We start from the raw sequence: 19,501 nt of genomic DNA, 5'->3' as shown, positions 1-19,501 counted from the left end.
ACGCACGCACGCACGCACACACATTTTGGGTTTTATAGCTTGTTAGATTTCCCAAGTAGTATTGCTTGCCTTGAATTGTACTTCTCGTGTCTTTACTTTTAGGCGAAGTTAGAGAGTTAAGTAGGATTTTAATTGTTTTTTAAAAAAATTAAAGCCACGTAATGATTGTGACATTTAAATGTTTTCCTTTCCCCCCTTCCTTGTTTTTGTGGTTGTAGGTCATTCCTAGTGCACATAACAAGGCCAAAAAGATCACTAATAACGAGGACCAAGACACCCAAGAAAAAAAAGAAAAGGTAACCTAACCTCGCAAGCTTTTAAAAAATGTTTCTGGTTTCTTTTTGCATATCTGAGCTGCAATTAGTAAGTGTTTTTTTGATGAGTATCAGGATAGAAGTACTGTAGTTATAATATTTCCCTTCTGTGAACATGACTGATTCTGGCCTGGATGAAGGCCTAGTGGAGTATAGGTGTAAAAGTGTCATGACGCACCAGTAAGCCATCATCATCTTTCTCTGTCTTTCCTGTTCAGCTGGGCTGGTTGTCTGTCTATTCCCAGAAAGTTTCTCAGACTTTGATCTTGCTGCTCCCTCAGCCTGGAAGTCCATTTTCCACATTGCTCTTCCTTTTCATTCTCGAAGGAGCAGGTCAAAGGTCATCTCTCCTGAGAAAACGTTTCTTACTGTCAATCACAGTTAATCCTCCACTCCTGTTTCCCCACCTCTATTCTAGTAGAATTAGTTGATATAAAGTTTATCTTAGGGTATGGTGTCAGGTAGGATGGATTTTCATTTTTCCCCATAAAGCTAAATAATTATCCCACTCTTTTAAATAGGCCCTCCTTTGCACCACAACCTCTATCATATCTCAGGTTATCAGGGGAAGATTGTTTCTGAGCTTTCTCTTTGTTCCATTTGTTTATCACAGCACAAATGCTGCCCTGCCTAAATTATTAAAGTCTAATAATAAATCTTGTTTTCTAGTAGAGCAATCTCCTTTACATATTTCTTTTTCTTTAGAAGTGTATTACCTATTTGTGTCCTTTTTCTTTTCCACTTAATTTTATAATTAGCTTGTCAAATTCTACCAAAAAATCTCTTTGACAATTTTGACTGGAGTTGTGTCAGATCTATAAATTGTAAAGAATTTACATCTTTATGATATTGAGCCTTCTTAACCATTAACCTGGTATGTCTTTCTATTTATTAACTTCCTCTTTTATTTCTTACAATTAATTGTTATCATTTTCTTCAGAAAGGCATTGTAAATCTTTGGTTTATTCCTAGAAATCCTTATATTTTGTGTTGCTTTTAAATATTTTTAAATTGCATTTTCTGTTGCTAGTATGTAGATATGAAATTGAATTTTATATATCTTTTGACATCTTGTAACATTATTCTCTTATTCTTTTACAAAATAATCTGGTTCAGGACACTGGGAAAACCAAAATGCTAAAATAAAAAAGTTAAAATCTCTCATAAACCCACCACCTAAAGATAAACTTATTAAATATTTTATGTAGAAGCTTTTAGTGTCTTGGTGTATGTACTTCACGTATACATATATATATATATAATTTTTAATAAGAATATGAATCCCAAACTCTAGTACTATGTAGATTTTCATTTCTGAATTTTCTATATGGATAATAATAACCACTTTGGATAAAGGCAGTTTTCTTCTTCCCTTTCCAGTATTTTATCCCTTGCTTTATTATATCTGCTGACACCTCTGTGGTGTTTAATGGAGGTAATAAGAGCTAACATTCTTATTGTTTTACCTCCTGGTAGTTAGGAAATTGCTTTCAATATTTAACCATTAAATATGATGTGTGCTGTAAGTTTTTATAGATTATCCTTTGGTTATGGAAGTATTCCCTTTCATTCTTATTTTGCTAAGAATTTTTATCACGAATGGGATTGACATTGAATTTTATCAAATGTATTATCTACATTCACTGAAATAATTTGTATGTGATTTTTTTTTCTCCTTGAATTCCTTAATGTGGTGAATTATATTAATAGATTCTGTAATGTTAAACCAATCTTAAATTAATTTGGTCATGATCTTTTTTGCCCGTTTGCTAGTATTATTCCTTTTAGAATTTTTACATCTGTGATTTTGAACAAGTTTGGCCTGGAATTTTCCGTTTATATACTATCCTGTCTGGTTTTGGTTATAGAAGACTACTAAAATGAATAGTAGGAGTACTTCTTCTTTTCAGTTCTCTGAGAGTTTGTGTAAGATACTGATTATCCATGCCTTACATGTTTGGTCAGATTAGCTTATGAAGCCATCAAGGGCCTGTGTTACTGAGCTATTCAGATTTTCTGTTCCTTTTAGAGTCAGTTGTGATTACTGACTCTTTTCTAGGAATATTGATATCACCTAATTTTTGCATTTGTTGGTATAAAGTTGTTTATTCTCTTAATGTGTATTATCTGTGTTCTCTTCAAAGTAGTTCTTTTTCATTATGAATATAGTTTATTTTTTATTAATCTTGAAAGTAATTTTTCATTTAATTCCTCATTTTGAAGAATTAAGTTTTGAGCTGTTAGTCTTCTCTGTTATATCTTTATTCTGCTTAATTAATTTTGTTCTCATTTTTATATTGTCTTATTTGGGTTTATTTCCTTCCCCCCACCTAATAATCTTTAGATAGTTGTAAAATTTATTAATTTTTAACCATTCTTTTTTTCTAAAATAGTCATTTCAGACCATAAATTTCCTATTAAGGTCCTCTTTTTTTTTTTGGCCATACGCGGGCCTCTCACTGTTGTGGCCTCTCCCGTTGCAGAGCACAGGCTCCGGACGTGCAGGCTCTGTGGCCATGGCTCACGGACCCAGCCGCTCCGCGGCATGTGGGATCTTCCCGGACCGGGGCACGAACCCGTGTCCCCTGCAACGGCAGATGGACTCTCAACCACTGCACCACCAGGGAAACCCTCTTAATACTATTTTAAAAGCTGGCTGTCCTTGTTCTGAGCATTGTCTTTCACTTAGAATGATCTGGTCTGAGGAAAAGGTTTGCTGAAAATTCATTTGCCTTTATTATTCTTCATTTAACTCACTTTTAAGTTTTTTCAAACAAGAATTAAAGAGACACCATGATCACATTTCTGAATTCTTTTGTTGCTTAACAAGTACTTTGTATTTGGCATCTTCTCTTCCTTCATCACTCTTGCATTTTATTGATTTTTGGATTTTCTATAAATGTACAAAGTACTGTTTTGGTTAGACATTATCTTAAATAAATTTGAGTGTGTGTTTTTCTTTATGGATCCCAAATATTGTTTTCTATTTTGGAGGAATTTATTACATGCCTGCTTTCTGTAATGGACCAGTCATTGTCCATTTACTGAAGTGTATCCTGCCATTAGTGGCTTTGTCCTATAAAGAATAATTGCTTTATTGAAATCCTGTAGCAAAACAAATCTTAATCTGGTTATTTTGGCTTTTGTGGAGTGCTTGTGTGTATCGGCTCCCATTCTTTCCAGCAGCTTGGATCTCTCCATAGTTGGGCATGTTTTATTTTTCCCAGCGTTCAAGAAAATGTCAACATTCTGTGCAGGTAATCTGATCATAAAGTCTACTTTAATTAAGCCTATTTGAACCAAATATTGATGTGCTGTATCATTTGGTGTGTAAATTTAAAGAATACTTATGCAGAAATACAAAAAATATTCATCATAAACCTTTCTCTTTCTTTTTTAAAACATTAAAATGTGTGTTGACTCTTTATAAGTTGTAGATGAATACCTCCTTGGTTAGAAAATCTTGGTATTTCAAGTAGTTTTTAAAGAATGAAATCTGTACCTTCTACAGTTGAATAAAAAGTTTAAATAATTGTAGGATTAACACGTTAGGTAGTTTTTACATTTAGACTTAATTTTGAAATGTTTTTCATTTGAGTTATTTGGTCAGAAATAAAGAAAACTAAGCCTCAACAGTGTAAAGAAAGTACATATAATTGACTTTCTCACTGGAGAAAGGAACTCATTCTTCTGGGTAGGTTAACAGTCTTAAAAGCTGTGCCTTTGAATTCCTGTTTTCTGTATTGGTGTGTTTACATCACAGAGTCACTTTTACATAATAACGTAAACATAAGAGAGTGAATTGTATTTATTTTACAATCCTAGTGATGTGATGGAAGTTGGATAGAGTAAAATATTTACAGATTATCTTTTTTATCCTGTTTGTCATTGAGGAGGAGGTTATACAAAGACAATTAACGCTTCTCTCAAATTTTGCATCTTCAGAGGCGAGGAACTGCTCCACCTCCAATGAAACTGCCGCCTCCTTATAAAGCTCCATCTGATGACAGTGATGAAACTGAAGAAGAATATGCATTTACCAACAGTGAGTTCCTTTTCATTATTTGGGGTGGATGCAGAATTTATTATATTATGCTTTAATGATTGTTGTAAATTGTCAAATACAGTGGTATAGCTTCTTAGAAAATGTGCATGAACATATCTTGCTGAAAAAGAAAGTTTACGTCTCCAAAACTTCTGTGACTTTATTTTCCTAAGTTTTTGTCTTTGACACTAATATAACAGAGTGAGTATCAAAGGCAGCTGGGTGGTAAACTTTTATGTACATTCCCTCCTAGTCTTCTATTTGGTTATGATTACACAAATGCTAAGAAGTCCTTGAAATTGGAGTTTGACCCATAGTAATAAGAGTTGAATGTAGATTTTAGGCCTTGATTACGTGCCCTACTCAAGTGGATGGTGATATTGCCAATGCAAAATTACAGAGGGCCAACGAAGTCGTAATTTTTCCTTTAGATGTCATTTCATGACATCCTTTTACATTAGTTGTATCAAATATACATTCACACATATATTTAATGGAGGCTTTATTTAAAATAATTTACATATCTTTTATGTATGTAAAGTATATGTAGTTTAGATCTGATTGCTGTTGTGTATGGAATTTATTTTGGGGATGATGAAAATGTTCTAAAATTAGATTGTGATGATGGTTGCACAATTTGTGGCTATACTGAAACCTACAGGATTATACATTTGAATCGGTGAATTTCATGGTTTTTGAAATTTACATATTTTAAAATAATATTTTTCTTTCTATAATATAGAAAAGGAGTCTGATACAGAAATTGAAAGAGTTAAAATTCTGGCTCCACTACTTCCTAATGTGTGACCTTAAGCATGCCCTCTTCTATGAAAATAATGGTACCTACTTCAAAGGGATTGTGATGAAGATTAAAATAAGGCGATAAGGACTTTAGCCTGGCGTATTGTGAATCTTCAACAAGTATTATAAAGTTGACTATAACTTTATATTTTTCTAAATATAGTAATAGATAAATGAAATATAAAAATAAATATAACTATATAACAATTAAGTTGACTTTATAAAAACTTGGTTTGTACTTTGTGATTTTACAGAATGCTTTCTCATGCATTTTTATTTGTTCAACAATCTCTGTTGAAAACCAACTGCTTTTCACTAACAGTGCCAAGTGAGTCTTTTGTGAGATAAATGAAACATAGCTCCTTGTTTTCTCTGTGGGGTCACCAGCCTGGAAGGGAGGATACAAAGGCATGGAAACAAAATTTCATAAAGGTACTTGCAGTGCCTTGGTTCTCAACCTCTTTGGAAGAGCAACACGTGATGGATACGATTGATACATGTGTGTGTTTGTGTAATGTAATCCCTTGTTTTGATATAGTTATTAGGGCAGCTGCAGCAGAGTGGAAATAGCTTGTTGATTATTCATAATTTCTGGGATACTAGAATGCCTATATTTGCATGGTTGTTAGGAAACCTGGTTTAAGCATGTGACTAAGATTACATTCTAATCCTAGCTCTACCACTTAGTTGTGAATACATGGATAAGTTTCTTAACCTCTTCATGGCTCACACTTTCCTATCAATATGGAGGAGAGGGGATGTCTTATAATAATCTGCCTCACAGGATCGCTATGAGCATTAGAGGAGAAAGCATTTAAAGAACTTAGTATAAAGATTGTGATACCTAGTAAACACTCTGGTTTACCATGTGCCAGGTCTTCATATGTGTTAATAACTCTATCAACGTAATAACTTTGTGAGGTCTCTAAATGTACAAATAAAGAAACAGGCTCAGAGAAATTAAGGAATATGTCAAAAATTACACAGCTAATAAATAGTGGACATGGAGTTTAAATCCAGGCACTCTGACTCCAGAGTTGGTACTGTCTGTCATCTACTCTTCTCATTACTTAAAACATTACTATCCCAGAAATAGGAACAGAGTGACTTGGGGTTATCTAGTGAATATCACTTTGATACCATTAGATAAGCAGAGCAGTTCCCCGGAGTTCCAAGACCATGTGTTCATGTATGTTCACAGCACACATTCACAGCGTTAGAGGGGTTCAGGAAGGACATTGATTTACACTGAAAGCTGATACAGTAAGTCCCCTACATACAAATGAGTTCCATTCTCAGAGCACATTCGTTAAGTCCAATTTGTTCGTTAAGTACAGCAAAGTTAGCCTAGGTACCCAACTAAAACAATCAACTTATAAAGTACTGTACTGTAATAGGTTTATAATACTTTTCACACGAATAATACATAAAAAACAAACACAAAAAATAAACATTTTTAATCTTACAGTACAGTACCTTGAAAAGTACAGTAGTACAGTACAACAGCCGGCATACAGGGGCTGGCATCGAGTGAACAGGCAAGAAGAGTTACTGACTGGAGGAGGGAGAAGAGGTGGGAGATGGTAGAGCTGAAGGATCGTCAGCGATAGGAGACAGAGGGCAAGCTGCAATTTCACTCAGCCCTTATGTTGACGGCACAGGTTCTGGTTCCTTGCTGGATTCAATTCTATCTAACCTCTTGATTCAATTCTATCTAACCTCTTGAAAAAAGATCCAGTGATGTCTGGGTAGTAGCTCTTTTTTTCTCGTCATAGATGACACAGTAGCACTGGATTGCATTCTGAACAACTGTTGCAACCTTCGTGTACCATTCTACGTTTGGGTCCTGTGCATCAAAACTAACAGTGCCTCCTCAAATAAAGAAAATCTCCTTGCCATTTCCTGCGTCGTGAATCTCTTCGGTTCTTCAGTTACTTCTTCCTCTTGTCTCTCTTCATCCTTTCTCTGGGCCTCCAATTCCATCAGGTCTTCATTAGTAAACTCCTTGTGTTTCACAGCAAGGAATTCAAAGAAGTCGTCCTCTTACAGATCTAGTTTGAAATACAGATACTGTACTACTGTAGTCTATACAGTACCTTTCAGTAAAGTACACAAAAGCACAACCACTTGTGGAGGATGCACACACGTGACAGTGTACACAACACACGCGAACTAACTTACGTGATTGGACATGCAAATGCACGTTCACATCTTTGAAAGCTGGCAGCTTGAAGGTTCATATGTAGGGGACTTACTGTATAGACTTCTAGTATCAAATTCATCTCCTAACTATGACATTTCACAAATTCTCCAGCAAATCTGGGCTGTGAATATGACTTCCCATTCATTTTGCTCCCTATTTTTTCCCTTCCCATTGAATTATCTGTTAACCTTCTCCAGAAGGGTTTGAACCGTATGGAGCTATGAGATGGTTCACATTTAAAATGTAGGTGAACCTAAAGCCTCTAGCTTTCCTGTATTTCTCCTGATATGGATCTGGTGAATTTTTCTTTGCTCCTAAACTCTTATTAAATGAATACTCCGCTCATCTTTCCAAAACTAAAAGCAAATTCGTTCACTGTTTTATCAGATTCTTATTGTCCCAAAACTAAGCATTTCTTTTTACAGTGGTGAAAGTATGATTACGTAACTTTCCTATGGTCCAGGACTAGGAAGTGGAAGGCTGGAATCCAAGCTGTAGGCCTACCGGGAAGTGATGATTATGTTAGAGAGATCACCGACGTGAGATACTCATGATTCTAAAGTGTAGTTTAATCTAACTTAGGTGAGCTTTGGCAAGTTACTCATTTACAAAGTTCATCTGGTCAAGAAATATTTATTGAGTGGGTATTTTAGGTGGGCAGACATTGTTTTAGGTGTCGGGAACAAGATCTCTCATTAACTTATATTCTAGAGGGGGAGAAAGCTTATAAACAATAAGATAGTTTAAATATTGATAAGTACTGTAAATAACTAAATAAAGCAAGGTAGTGTGAGAATAAATCCCTTGGAGGAGGCAACATTAAGTGGAATGGGTAAGGAAGGCCAAGCAAGGTAGGACCCAAGTGACAAGAAGGAACCACAGAGCTGACCTTTTTAGTCATCATATCGATCAGATTTTTATTCAGACTGTGATCCACAGTAATATATATTTTATTTAACAACCAAATATAGATGTGCACGTACACACGGACACACACACTAACATGCGTATATAACTGAAACAAAAGTTTCATGAAATATAACTTACCTTTATAACATATGAAGAAATTATTCTTTTTCTATACTATTTTTTTTTTGGCCGCACCACGTGGCTTGTCGGATCTTAGTTCCCTGACCAGGGGTTAGAACCTGGGCCCATGGCATTGAAAGCGCTGAGTCCTAACCACTGGACCACCAGGGAATTCCCTCTGTACTATTTTCTTTCACTTTTTAAAATGCTGTTTGCAACTCGTTTTTTTTCTTGATCGACTAATGAGTCACAACCTGCCGTATGAAAACCACAAATCTGTGGTTTTCAAACTTCAGTGTACCTCAGAAGCACCTGTTGAGCTTGTTCAAACACTGATTGCTGTCCCCTACCCCCAGTTTCTAAGTTCTTACATCTGGGAGCACCCAGTAATTTGCATTTCTAGGTGACGCTGATACTTCTGATTCAGGGCCGACCTTCTGAAAACTGCTGATCTGGATGGTATTAAACTCGGGAGCAGGTGAGGTAGAGAAGTGTGTGTAGACAGCAGCAAGAAGGGAACCCAGCACATGCCTAGCATAAGAGCATCCTAGCATCAGAACACTCTGAGGAGATTGTAGAATTAAGTAGTTTAAGAGAATGTGTTTCAAGAAAGGTTCTGTCACTGAACCTCAGTGGTCAACTGTGGAATGATTCCGAGAGGTTGGAGACAAAATAGTAACCGCTGAACTTAGCAACATGGGGTTGCTGAGAAAGAACAGAAAGAGGATACTTGGTAAAATAACCAAGGGAGTTATTGTTCAGGTTGTGAGAATTCAGTGTTACAGCCAATGCAGACATGCCTCCTTTTATTGTGATTCGCTTGATTGCCCTTCACAAATGATTGTGTCTCTTACTAATTGGTTTGTGGCAGCCCTGCATTGTCAGATGATAGTTAGCATTTTTTAGCAATAAAGTGTTTTTTAATTAAAGTATGTACATTGCTTTTTAGACATAATGCTATTGCTTACTTCGTAGATTGCGGTGTAGTGTAAACATAACTTTTATATGCATTGGGAAACCAAAAGATTGGTGTGACTCACTTTATTGCAGTGATCTGGAACTGAACACGTGACGTCTCCCACGTATACCCGTATAGACAGGGTGTTACATAACAGGCATTTATATTATAGATCACTCATCTTGCATAGTTGAACATATGACATTCTAGTGTCTAATTTCCATGAGAAGTCTTACAACCATCTTAATAATGAAAATTTCTTGAACTTTAATTAAGAATTATGAAACAGTTAAAAATTAAGAAACAATATCCACATAAATGCTTAGCTGTTGACCAAACTACTATTGTCAGACCTGCAGGATTTGTCAAAGGGAGGTATCAGTGGTGCAGAACTTTTTACTTTATGGTATAGTCTTTAATACCTAAATTTAAAGCTTGATTGCCCTGTCAGAGGTTTAAGATCATTGAGTGCATGAAATGGTCACTCAGTTCACTATCACATGGTGACTTTCTAATCTTTGTTTCTGGCCTTAAACTCACTCTGATATCCTGACCCAAATTTTCAGTTGGCTGTTGGAAAGACGCCATATCTTTCTTATCGTTCTTTCTACAATGGATCAACAAATGTAGATGAATCTTCTTTCCCAATCTCTTCTCATATTTGTAGTTTCCTTTGTATTTTTATTACCACAATTTTAGTAACTATATGGTAGTAGTTACTAAATTCTCCATAAATTCTCCCCAGATCTTTAAGTGCATTCTCAGAAGAGCCTTTGAAAGGAGATATCTCTTCTGCTGATTTCAGCTTCATGTCGCATTATTTGGAAAACCTTGCCCGACTCCTTCTTCTAATACTTATTCCTGTATTTTTCTTTCATCGTATTAACAACATGTAATTATTTATATATTTATTAGATTAATCTGTCTCCCCCACCAAATCTCTAAGTTCCATGAGGCTAGTTACCCTCTGTTTTGGCCTGGCACATTATAGCAATTCAGTATTTGGGGCAAATTAATGAAAGAAGGTAGGTGACTCACATAGTTACATGGGGGTGCACTGAAAACCCGGGTGTGCTCCTGGTGCCTCGGAGGTACCCTTTCTCCTGAACTGTACCATCGCAGTTTCAGAGCATTCTGTCCAGAGCAGCTTGACATCTCTTTCTCAATATGCCACCCATTACTTTATCAAAAAGTTTCGATCCCCAGGGGGATTTGCCACAGTCTCCAGAAAGTCTTGCTTTGTTCACCTTCGATCCCAGAAGTTAAATACTTTTATGTCACTTGGGTGATTCTAACCTGTTGGCGTTCACTCTTTCAATTATGGTTTTAAACTGCAGGGAGCAGAAGGTTTGGAATGACTTTCTGTAACATAAGAGAGTGAAGCAATGAGAATCATACAATAGATATGTCTCTTTTTTTTTTTTTGCGGTATGCGGGCCTCTCACTGTTGTGGCCTCTCCCGCTGCGGAGCACAGGCTCCGGACGCGCGGGTTCCGGACGCGCAGGCTCAGCGGCCATGGCTCACGGGCCCAGCCGCTCCACGGCATGTGGGATCTTCCCGGACCGGGGCACGAACCCGTGTCCCCTGCATCGGCAGGCAGACTCTCAACCACTGCGCCACCAGGGAAGCCCAGACATGTCTCTTAATGTCTATTAAAAAAATCCTCGGAATTCAGAATATAATTGACTTATTTGACACCTGGCTTTTTAGTGCTGTAACAGAGATGTGAATGGAACCTCATGCGGACGGTCTCTTAAAGCCCTTTTTTTTATCCTTTAATTCCAGAATAGCATACTCTCCTGAGGTATTTTGTTTTTCCACCTTTTTTTTTTCCTCAATAAGGATCTGGTTTAATTATGACAGTGATACATCTTTATGGCATTTTGCTCAGATTCCTCCCTCCCCCCAATTATATGTCATAATATAATATTTGGTATAAGAAATATATTTGGGTTATGAAGCATAATAAAATTAGCCCATGAACCACACCATGCAGATAAAAATTAGATTACAGATACCTTGCATCTTTGTGTTTTACTTTAATTCTTTTTGTTTTTATTTCAGTTGTTTTTAAGGATAGGATACTAGCTAAGACCTTCTGAAATGTGATTTATTAGCAAATCGCTCAGAGTCACACTATGTGTAAGTTTAGAGCTTTTTAAAAAACAGCAACTTTATTGAGATATAATCCACATTACCATACATCTACTTAAAGTGTCCAATTCAGTAGCTTATCGTATATTTAGAGTTGTTGAACCATCACCACTATCAGCCACTCCCCAAACCCTGCTCATTGGACGTCACTCTTCTTTACCATATTTATTCAAAAATTCCTTACATTCATGTATAAAATACACAAACTCATATTTTAATTTTTTAAAAAGACTTCATAAATAATCTTCCTGTGTTCCCATGGAGTGGTCTGGGGAACCTGTCCCAAACCTCTCTTCCTCTTACAAAAAATGCCCCCAAAACTGCATTTAAATTTGGAAGAAGACAAAGCTGCCTGCTAGTCCCACTGTCCTCAAGAATCTAGCAGTGCAGTAAGATCACCTCTTCTTCCCAGCTCAAAAAACAAACAAAAAAACAAAACCAGAAAGAGAAAAACAATATTATTCACAGATAATACAGTTGTCAATCTCAAAAATTCAAAACCTAAAATAATCTTTTAGCAAGAGTAAGTCAGGCTATATATTAATTGTGCATATGAAAAAAATCTTCTAATCAGTATTATCTACTTAGGAAATGTGATAGAAATTTCCTAATAGAAATAACAGGGAAACTTTTTTAAAACCCAGTAATAATACAATTAGAAATGCAAATCATGGCAATGACCCATAACTTTTGAGTCATTTACTGTTTGGCAATGTGATAAAAGCTATAAACCTACCCTCAAGAAATATGTATGCAGATACACAGAAACATTGTCACCCACAACCCCTCCCCGCCCCCCCCCCCCGCCGCCCCGCACACACAATTTTAAATAGGCATCATTTTGCCTATTTAGTGCAAGTCCTGAAGCCCATTTAAGGTAATTCGAATCTAAATCCTAAGAGTGTATAGGCATTTTTCTTAAATATGAGAATTTCATTGAACACTGATTCGGAAATGAAATTCTAGTCAATTTTGGAAAAGAAAAATATTGAGAGGAGGGGGACACATACTTCCCTAGTATCTGAATATATTCTAAACTGGTGTTTTTCAAACTCAATCTGGAGCTTTTAGAAATGAGTGGGAGAGTTTTGACCTGTCTGAAACAGTTTTTCTCAACCTTGATTACTGACATTTTAACCTTTAATTCTTTGCTGTGGGGGACTGACCCTTGCCTTGTAGGATGTTTAACAGCATCCTTGATCTCTACTCACTAGACGCTAGTAGCCTCTTCCTCCCACCCCAGTTGTGACAACCAAAAATGCCTTCACACGTTGCCAAGTGTCCCCTGGTCTAAATGGATGGGATATTCTACTGTTATTTATTAGTTGAGGTGCCAAGGGCACTGCATTGTATGGGATAATCTTGTACAGTAAAGAATTCTCCTGCTCAGAGTACCAGTAGCACTTCAGATTAGAAATATTCTTTAAAACTACAGTAATTAAATCAGTTTAGTATTTGCATTTGAAATAATCCTGAAATAGACCCAGGTGTCTTATAGAAAGTCTAAGACTTTAAAAAATATACTCTTGGTACAGGGAAAGGGTTTCCATATTATTATAATAACACTGTAAAAGAAAATAGTAAGCTGGCTTATATAAAAATTAAAATATATACACCCATATTTTTGTATACATATATATTCAGAGGACAATAGAACAACAATAGAAATAGAAAATAATAGAAACAATAGAACAACAATAGAAAAACAACAGAAAAACAAGCAAATATCAACCATTGTGTAATAGATTTGAGCAACAAGTACAAAAAGTGTTCAGCCTCACTAACAATGAGGGATATGAAAATTAATAAAAAATCAGATTTTTTATCCCATCAAATTACTTAAGATTTTAAAAATTAGTGTTGCTCATTGTTGGAGAGGTTGTAGAAAAAAGGAGTTCTTTTATACTGTTGATAGGAATTTGAATTCATGTTATCTCTTTCTAGAGACTCATTTGGCGGCACATATAAAAAATTTAAATGTGCATATTCTTTGAATAATCTAACTTCCAGTGATATATCTTAAGGAATTTGTTGCCCATGTGAATGTGTGTCTGTGTATACATATACCTACAAAGAAGTTTGCTGCTGCAATTTTCACTAGTAGCAATTAGATCAGTACATGTTATATGAAATTAATACATACTATAAAATCTCTAACCATTTCTAGCCATTTGACCTGGAACAAGTTGCATATCTTTCCCTTAGTTTCCTCATTCATAAGATGGGGATGATAATAGTACTCCTTTCACTGGGTGCTTGTGAGAGACTGGAAGAAATGATGTATATAACATGCTTATATGGGAAGTGACACATACATAGGAGATACTCCAGAATGTTAGCTGCTACCTTTTATTATTATCAATACAACATTCTTCAGTGTTTGCCAAATATTGCCATTACAGAATGAAATTCTGGCATAAGTATATATTAAAAATTTTATCCAGAAGTTTTTATAATTTTTTTTAATTTTAGAAATCAGTCTTTTGAAGTTTAACATTATTATGTCTGAACATTACTTTATTAACACTGTCTACTACTGACGGTTCCTTGATCATTGTTGACCATTGTGACATGTTATACTTTCACTTTCAATGGAGGTCATTAGAAGAGAAAGATATTTTGGAGTACTTCATTTTTCTTTGATACTTTTTGTCATCTTATTCTTTATTTTCCCTGGACCAAAGGTGGAATTATCATAGAAGGATTTATTTCTGATGTTGTAATTTTTCCTTCGCATGGAATTTCAGTGTGGTGAGGTTGGCATTTTACTTTCATTTCATTCCTCACAGTGTGGGAAGAATACACAGGAGAAATTTTTGAGAAAAATTCATGGTCCAAAATGAATGAATATAACAAAACAGAAACAGACTCACAGATATAGAGAACAAACTAGTGGTTCCCAGTGGGGAGAGGAAAGATAAGGGTAGGGTATTAAGAGGTACAAACTAATAGATATAAAATAAATAAGCTGTTACAAGGATATACTGTACAGCACAGGAAATATAGCCAGTATTTTTATTAACTTTAAGTAGAGTATAATCTATAAGAATATTGAATCACTATGTTGTACACCTGAAACTAATAGAATATTGTAAATCAACTATACTTCAATAAATTTTTTTAAAAATTCATGGTCAAATAGAATTTAAAAACTAAAAATACAACTTTTATTTATTTATTTTTAAAATAAATTTATTTATTTATTTTTGGCTGCATTGGGTCTTTCGTTGCTGCGTGCGGACTTTCTCTAGTTGCGGCGATCAGGGGCTACTCTTCCTTGAGGTGCGCGAGCTTCTCATTGCGGAGGCTTTTCTTATTGCGGAGCATGGGCTCTAGGCACGCGGGCTTCAGTAGTTGTCACACATGGGCTCAGTAGTTGTGGCTCTCGAGCTCTAGAGTGCAGGCTCAGTAGTTGTGGTGCACGGGCTTAGTTGCTTCGCGGCATGTGGGATCTTCCTGGACCAGGGATTGAATCCGTGTCCTCTGCATTGGCAGGCAGATTCTTAACCAGTGCGCCACCAGGGAAGTCCCTAAAAATACAGTTTTAAAGGTTACTTTGTTTAATATGAGTGCTAGTTTGCTGAACAATCCTACAAAGTTTATGACATAATTTAATCTCATGCTTTGTAGTATTTAAATATTTTAAAAATCAACAATATCAACATTTGTTGATTCACAAAGGTTATAATCTTTGTAGAGGTAATGCTCAATATTCATATAACTGTCAATATATTTTTCTACTTAACCTTTTAAAAAATTCAATAATTTTAATACAAAAATCAGCTTTTATCCTTATCTTTATTTGTGGTATTTTACTCTTGTAATAGTAAACAAACATTTATACTTTGGTAAGCTGATAAAATTTCAACATGTCAAGCATATAAAGAAATTTTTCATTCCAACTTACATCAAGAATGCGAACCTAGCATTTCTATTCTAGTGAATAGCCTTGTTTGAATCACTGCCATTAATACATAGTTTTTTATTGTTAATCCATGTTGCCCCAGGATTATTGATCTATCACTGGTTCAGAGGTGCCTGAATGATACCCAAGTATCTCTCAGATCTTTGGCCTTCTGGAAGCAAAGCCAAATCGCAGATTTCAGTCAAATTCTAAGGCCAAAGCTGAACTTTATAGAATCCCTAGTATTTTTTCATCGAAAAAAGTCCAGAAGCATGCAGGCCAAACTGCTTCAAGAGGGGAGTTTTGAGAAGAAGCTTCTACTATTTATTTGATCCACTTGAATTTTGTATAACAAAATATGTTTATTTGGAAGAAAAAAAGCATTTTGTCTTACAGCTCAGTAATAAGAAAACAAGCAACCCAATTTTTAAAAATGGGCAAAACTTGAAATGACATTTCACCAAAGAAGATATATAAATGGCTAATAAGCACTCGAAAAGGTGCTCAGCATCATTAATTTATTAGGGAAATGCAAGTTAAGCCACTACACATCCACCAGAAGGATTTTAGTTTAAAAAAACAGACATACAGCTAGAACCCTCATACACTGCTGGTGGAAATGTAAATTGATACAGCCACTTTGGAAAATGGTTTGACACTTTCTTAAAAAGTTGAACATAAGTTTACCATAGAACCCAGCAATTCTACTTCCAGGTATACACCTAAGAGAAATGAAAACCTATGTCCACGCAAAGACTCCTACATGAATGTTCACAGCAACATCATTCATAGAAGCCAAGAACTGCAAATCGCCAAATGTCCGTCAACTGGTGAATGGAGAAACAAAATGTTGTATATCCATACTGTGGAATATACTCTTCAGTAATAAAAAGGAGCAAAATACTGATACATGCTCATTATCCTAAGTAAAGGAAGCCTGATGCAGAAGACTACATACTATATGATTACATTTCTATAAAATAAACAAATTTTTAGGACAGAAAGCAGGCCAGTGGTTGCCTAGAGTTTGAGTTGTGTTTGGGCTTGAAGGAATTTTTTAGTAGAATGTTCTGAAACTGGATTGTGGTGATGGTTGCACAGCTCTATAAGTTTACTAAAAACATTGAATTGTGTGCTTGAGTGAATTTTATGTTGTGTAAATTATACTAAATAAAGCCGTTAAAATTATTTCAAAGTTAAGCATCATCTTATACTAAAGAACCACGTCTGTAAAGGATAGTTAAAACTTAGTAATTATAAAAAGGTCTCTGTTAAAGGAAGAGGGCAAACAAATAGCAAATTACTATAAAGAAGGGAGCAGAGGTATCTTAATCAGTGGGTTCCTTGATGGTGATGGCGTTTAAGAACCATCAAGTTCAACTGGTCTAACTAATTTTACAGTCCAGAATCCTAAGAACCAGAGCAATTAATTTGCCCCGGGTCACAGAATTAGTTATTGTTGAGGTCAGTACTGGAATCTAGGTCTTATTTCCGGGCCACATTTAGGCTCTCCCTTCAGTGCCTTCCTATGTGCACCATGCTAATTTTTAAAATTATTTATTTATTTGTTATTATTATTTTGGCTGTGCTGGGTCTTCATTGCTGTGCGCGGGCTTTCTCTAGCTGCGGCGAGCAGCGGCTACTCTTTGCTGTGGTGTGTGGGCTTCTCATTGCGGTGGCTTCTCTTGTTGCAGAGCACAGGCTTTAGGCACGTGGGCTTCAGTAGTTGTGGCTCGTGGGTTCTAGAGCGCGGGCTCAGTAGTTGTGGCGCATGGACTTAGTTGCTCTGCGGCATGTGGCATCTTCCTGGACCAAGGCTCGAACCCACGTCCCCTGCATTGGTAGGCAGATTCTTAACCGCTGTGCCACCAGGGAAGTCCCCATGCTAATTTTTAACATGAAGTATACTCATGATTAATGAAGATTTGTTGATCAACTAGTCATTCTTTCTGTTTAAAAAAATTTTTTGTTTGTTTCCTTGTGGGCTCTGTAGTTGATCTCTACCTGGCCTATAGATGTCACTACAGTCAACAGCAGTTATTACCAAGGATTTAAAGAATGTTAAGAATACTCACCTCATAAGCAAACAGCGTTCATTAGTGGCTTCTAGTGGTCTTTCCATGTTCATTTTACTGCTAAATATATGAATGTATTTGCTCTCTCTTTTTTTTTTGACACTGCAAAGTAGGATGGGAAAGATTAAGACATAAAAGCTAAAATTTAATTTTTCTGTTTTCTATAAATTATTTTTCTCATTTCCTATAATTAATTATCCTTTTCTGGACCCTCCTCTTTATAATTAAGTAAAATAAGTAGAATTCTTATTCTAGCCCCATAATTGGAGACTGGTGAATACTGCTTTCTATTTCAGTTGATTTTTTATTCTGAAAACTTCTGAAGCTTCAGTCCTTGAAATAATTTGGATGCATTTATGGGAACTATAATTAAAGAAATGTATTGTTTTAAGATCTCTTGAAAACCATTTAAATTATGTTCAGGTGTTCTTGACCTTATATTACCCATCCATTTATTTAATCAGTGATCAGATACATGACTTCTTATTCCACATTTTACAAAGAAAGGTCAGAAGATACTGTAGTGATTGATAGAAAGGTAATCCTGAAGCAATTGCAGTTGGTTATATGATTATATTAAGGTCTGCTGGAGTTGGGGTGGGACAGGTGATGCAGTGTAGCATTTTAAGTGAAGTTGAAGAAACCTCAACCATTTCTCTAGTGATTTCTCTGAAGCTTCTGGGTTTTTTTTTTTTCCCCCATAATTTTTTTTTTTTCCTCAGAAAGCTAACTTGAAGACTTGACTGCTTAAATAGAATCTTTACTGCACGTTTAGAATGTTACTGAGACACAAATGAATCTCGCTAGGGGATATGCGTGTTCAATGTGGTTCACCAGTTTCTTTGTTATAAAAATGATTCGGTGCTGTGAGCAATAGGAGAAAGTTGATGACCGACTCTTCCCTTCACTTCAGAAAGGCTAAATCGACTGCTGTTTCCTTTTAATCTGCATTAGAAAGATGCAACTAATGTGAAGAACTATTTCTCAGCAGGAAAACCGGGTCATTAAAATGATATTAATTGAAGCTGGCCACAAAATAAATGGTTGCGTTTATATTGCCTCCTGCTCTGGAATAGAGCTATCATCCTGATGCGAACAGGGTAACCGAGTGCCACAGTCGACAGCGTGAAGCATCCGAGGGTCAGATGTTGGAAACCCGGGATTTTGCTTCTCCCGGCAGACTTTCCTAGGCAGCTCACCTGCTTGACAGATGTGACTGTTAGCTTGAGGGGTAGCTGGAAATTAGCTTAATTGATTGCTTCTCGTGATAGAAATAGACTGACAACTTGCCCTGAAGGAGAATAAAATCTGAGGGGGAAAAGAAAATAGGCCCAAGGTCGACAGAAGAGAGAGCACAGAGTCCGTGGTGAGGATTTGAGCTGCTTCCAGCACTGAATGTTTATCAGGAATGCAGATACCCTGAAGGGAACACGGGTGCAGCAATGGTCCAAGGGGGTTTCCCAGGTAAGAGATCTGTGCCTCTGTGATCTGGGGTCTTTTGGAATGCAGTCTTCAGCCGTTTTGGTGTTGATGCAGAATGTTGTTTTAAAGGTTTGAACAACCGCAAGCTAAGGCATTTATCTTCAGTCAGAGAGTGAGGGTACATATGCATGTGCAAAGCAATTGTATATTAGAAACAAACCTTTAAAAATTTCCTTTCATGTGTGTTGTAACTGGAATCGTCCCTATAATGTTTTTGAAAAGTGGAACAATTTGTCAGACTGTCAGGAATATACTAGTAGTTTCAGTGCCAAAATTCTTAACACTGTGTTCATGCAGTATCCTCTCAGAATTGTAACTGAGAAGTAGATCTTGTGGACATTAATTATTGTTGTTGTTATTTGTGACTTCACCATAATCAGAGGGGATGCTTTACATTAGAACAAGGTTATTCTGATTAATTTTTAAAAAGCTGATCATTCAGCATTTTGTTATAGATAAAAGCAAAATATCATTAAGAAATCCCAGTAGTAAACAGAAGGCTGCTTTTTCTTAATTGTAAGCTAGCACCTTAAAT

General features: G+C 36.0%; 1 protein-coding gene across 9 annotated transcripts in view; it reads left to right on the top strand.

Annotated features, from left to right (window-relative positions):
- The window catches only part of PATJ (PATJ crumbs cell polarity complex component), a 357,190-nt gene that overhangs the window by 154,872 nt on the left and 182,817 nt on the right, over positions 1 to 19,501 (top strand). For 8 of the 9 annotated variants that reach the window (XM_082652883.1, XM_082652885.1, XM_082652881.1 and 5 more), the window contains 2 exons: positions 219 to 296; positions 4,260 to 4,359. In XM_082652883.1, coding sequence (XP_082509009.1) covers positions 219 to 296; positions 4,260 to 4,359 — 178 coding nt within the window. Of the gene's footprint in view, positions 1 to 218; positions 297 to 4,259; positions 4,360 to 5,101; positions 5,214 to 19,501 lie in introns of those variants that run through there. The other variant, XM_082652887.1, reaches the window with a different exon arrangement.

Source organism: Grampus griseus, assembly GCF_964374135.1.
Source record: "Grampus griseus genome assembly, chromosome: 1".
In the NCBI taxonomy this organism is placed as follows: domain Eukaryota; kingdom Metazoa; phylum Chordata; class Mammalia; order Artiodactyla; family Delphinidae; genus Grampus; species Grampus griseus.
The sequence above is the reverse complement of the archived record's forward strand: the minus strand, read 5'-3'. Positions and strand labels throughout refer to the sequence as shown.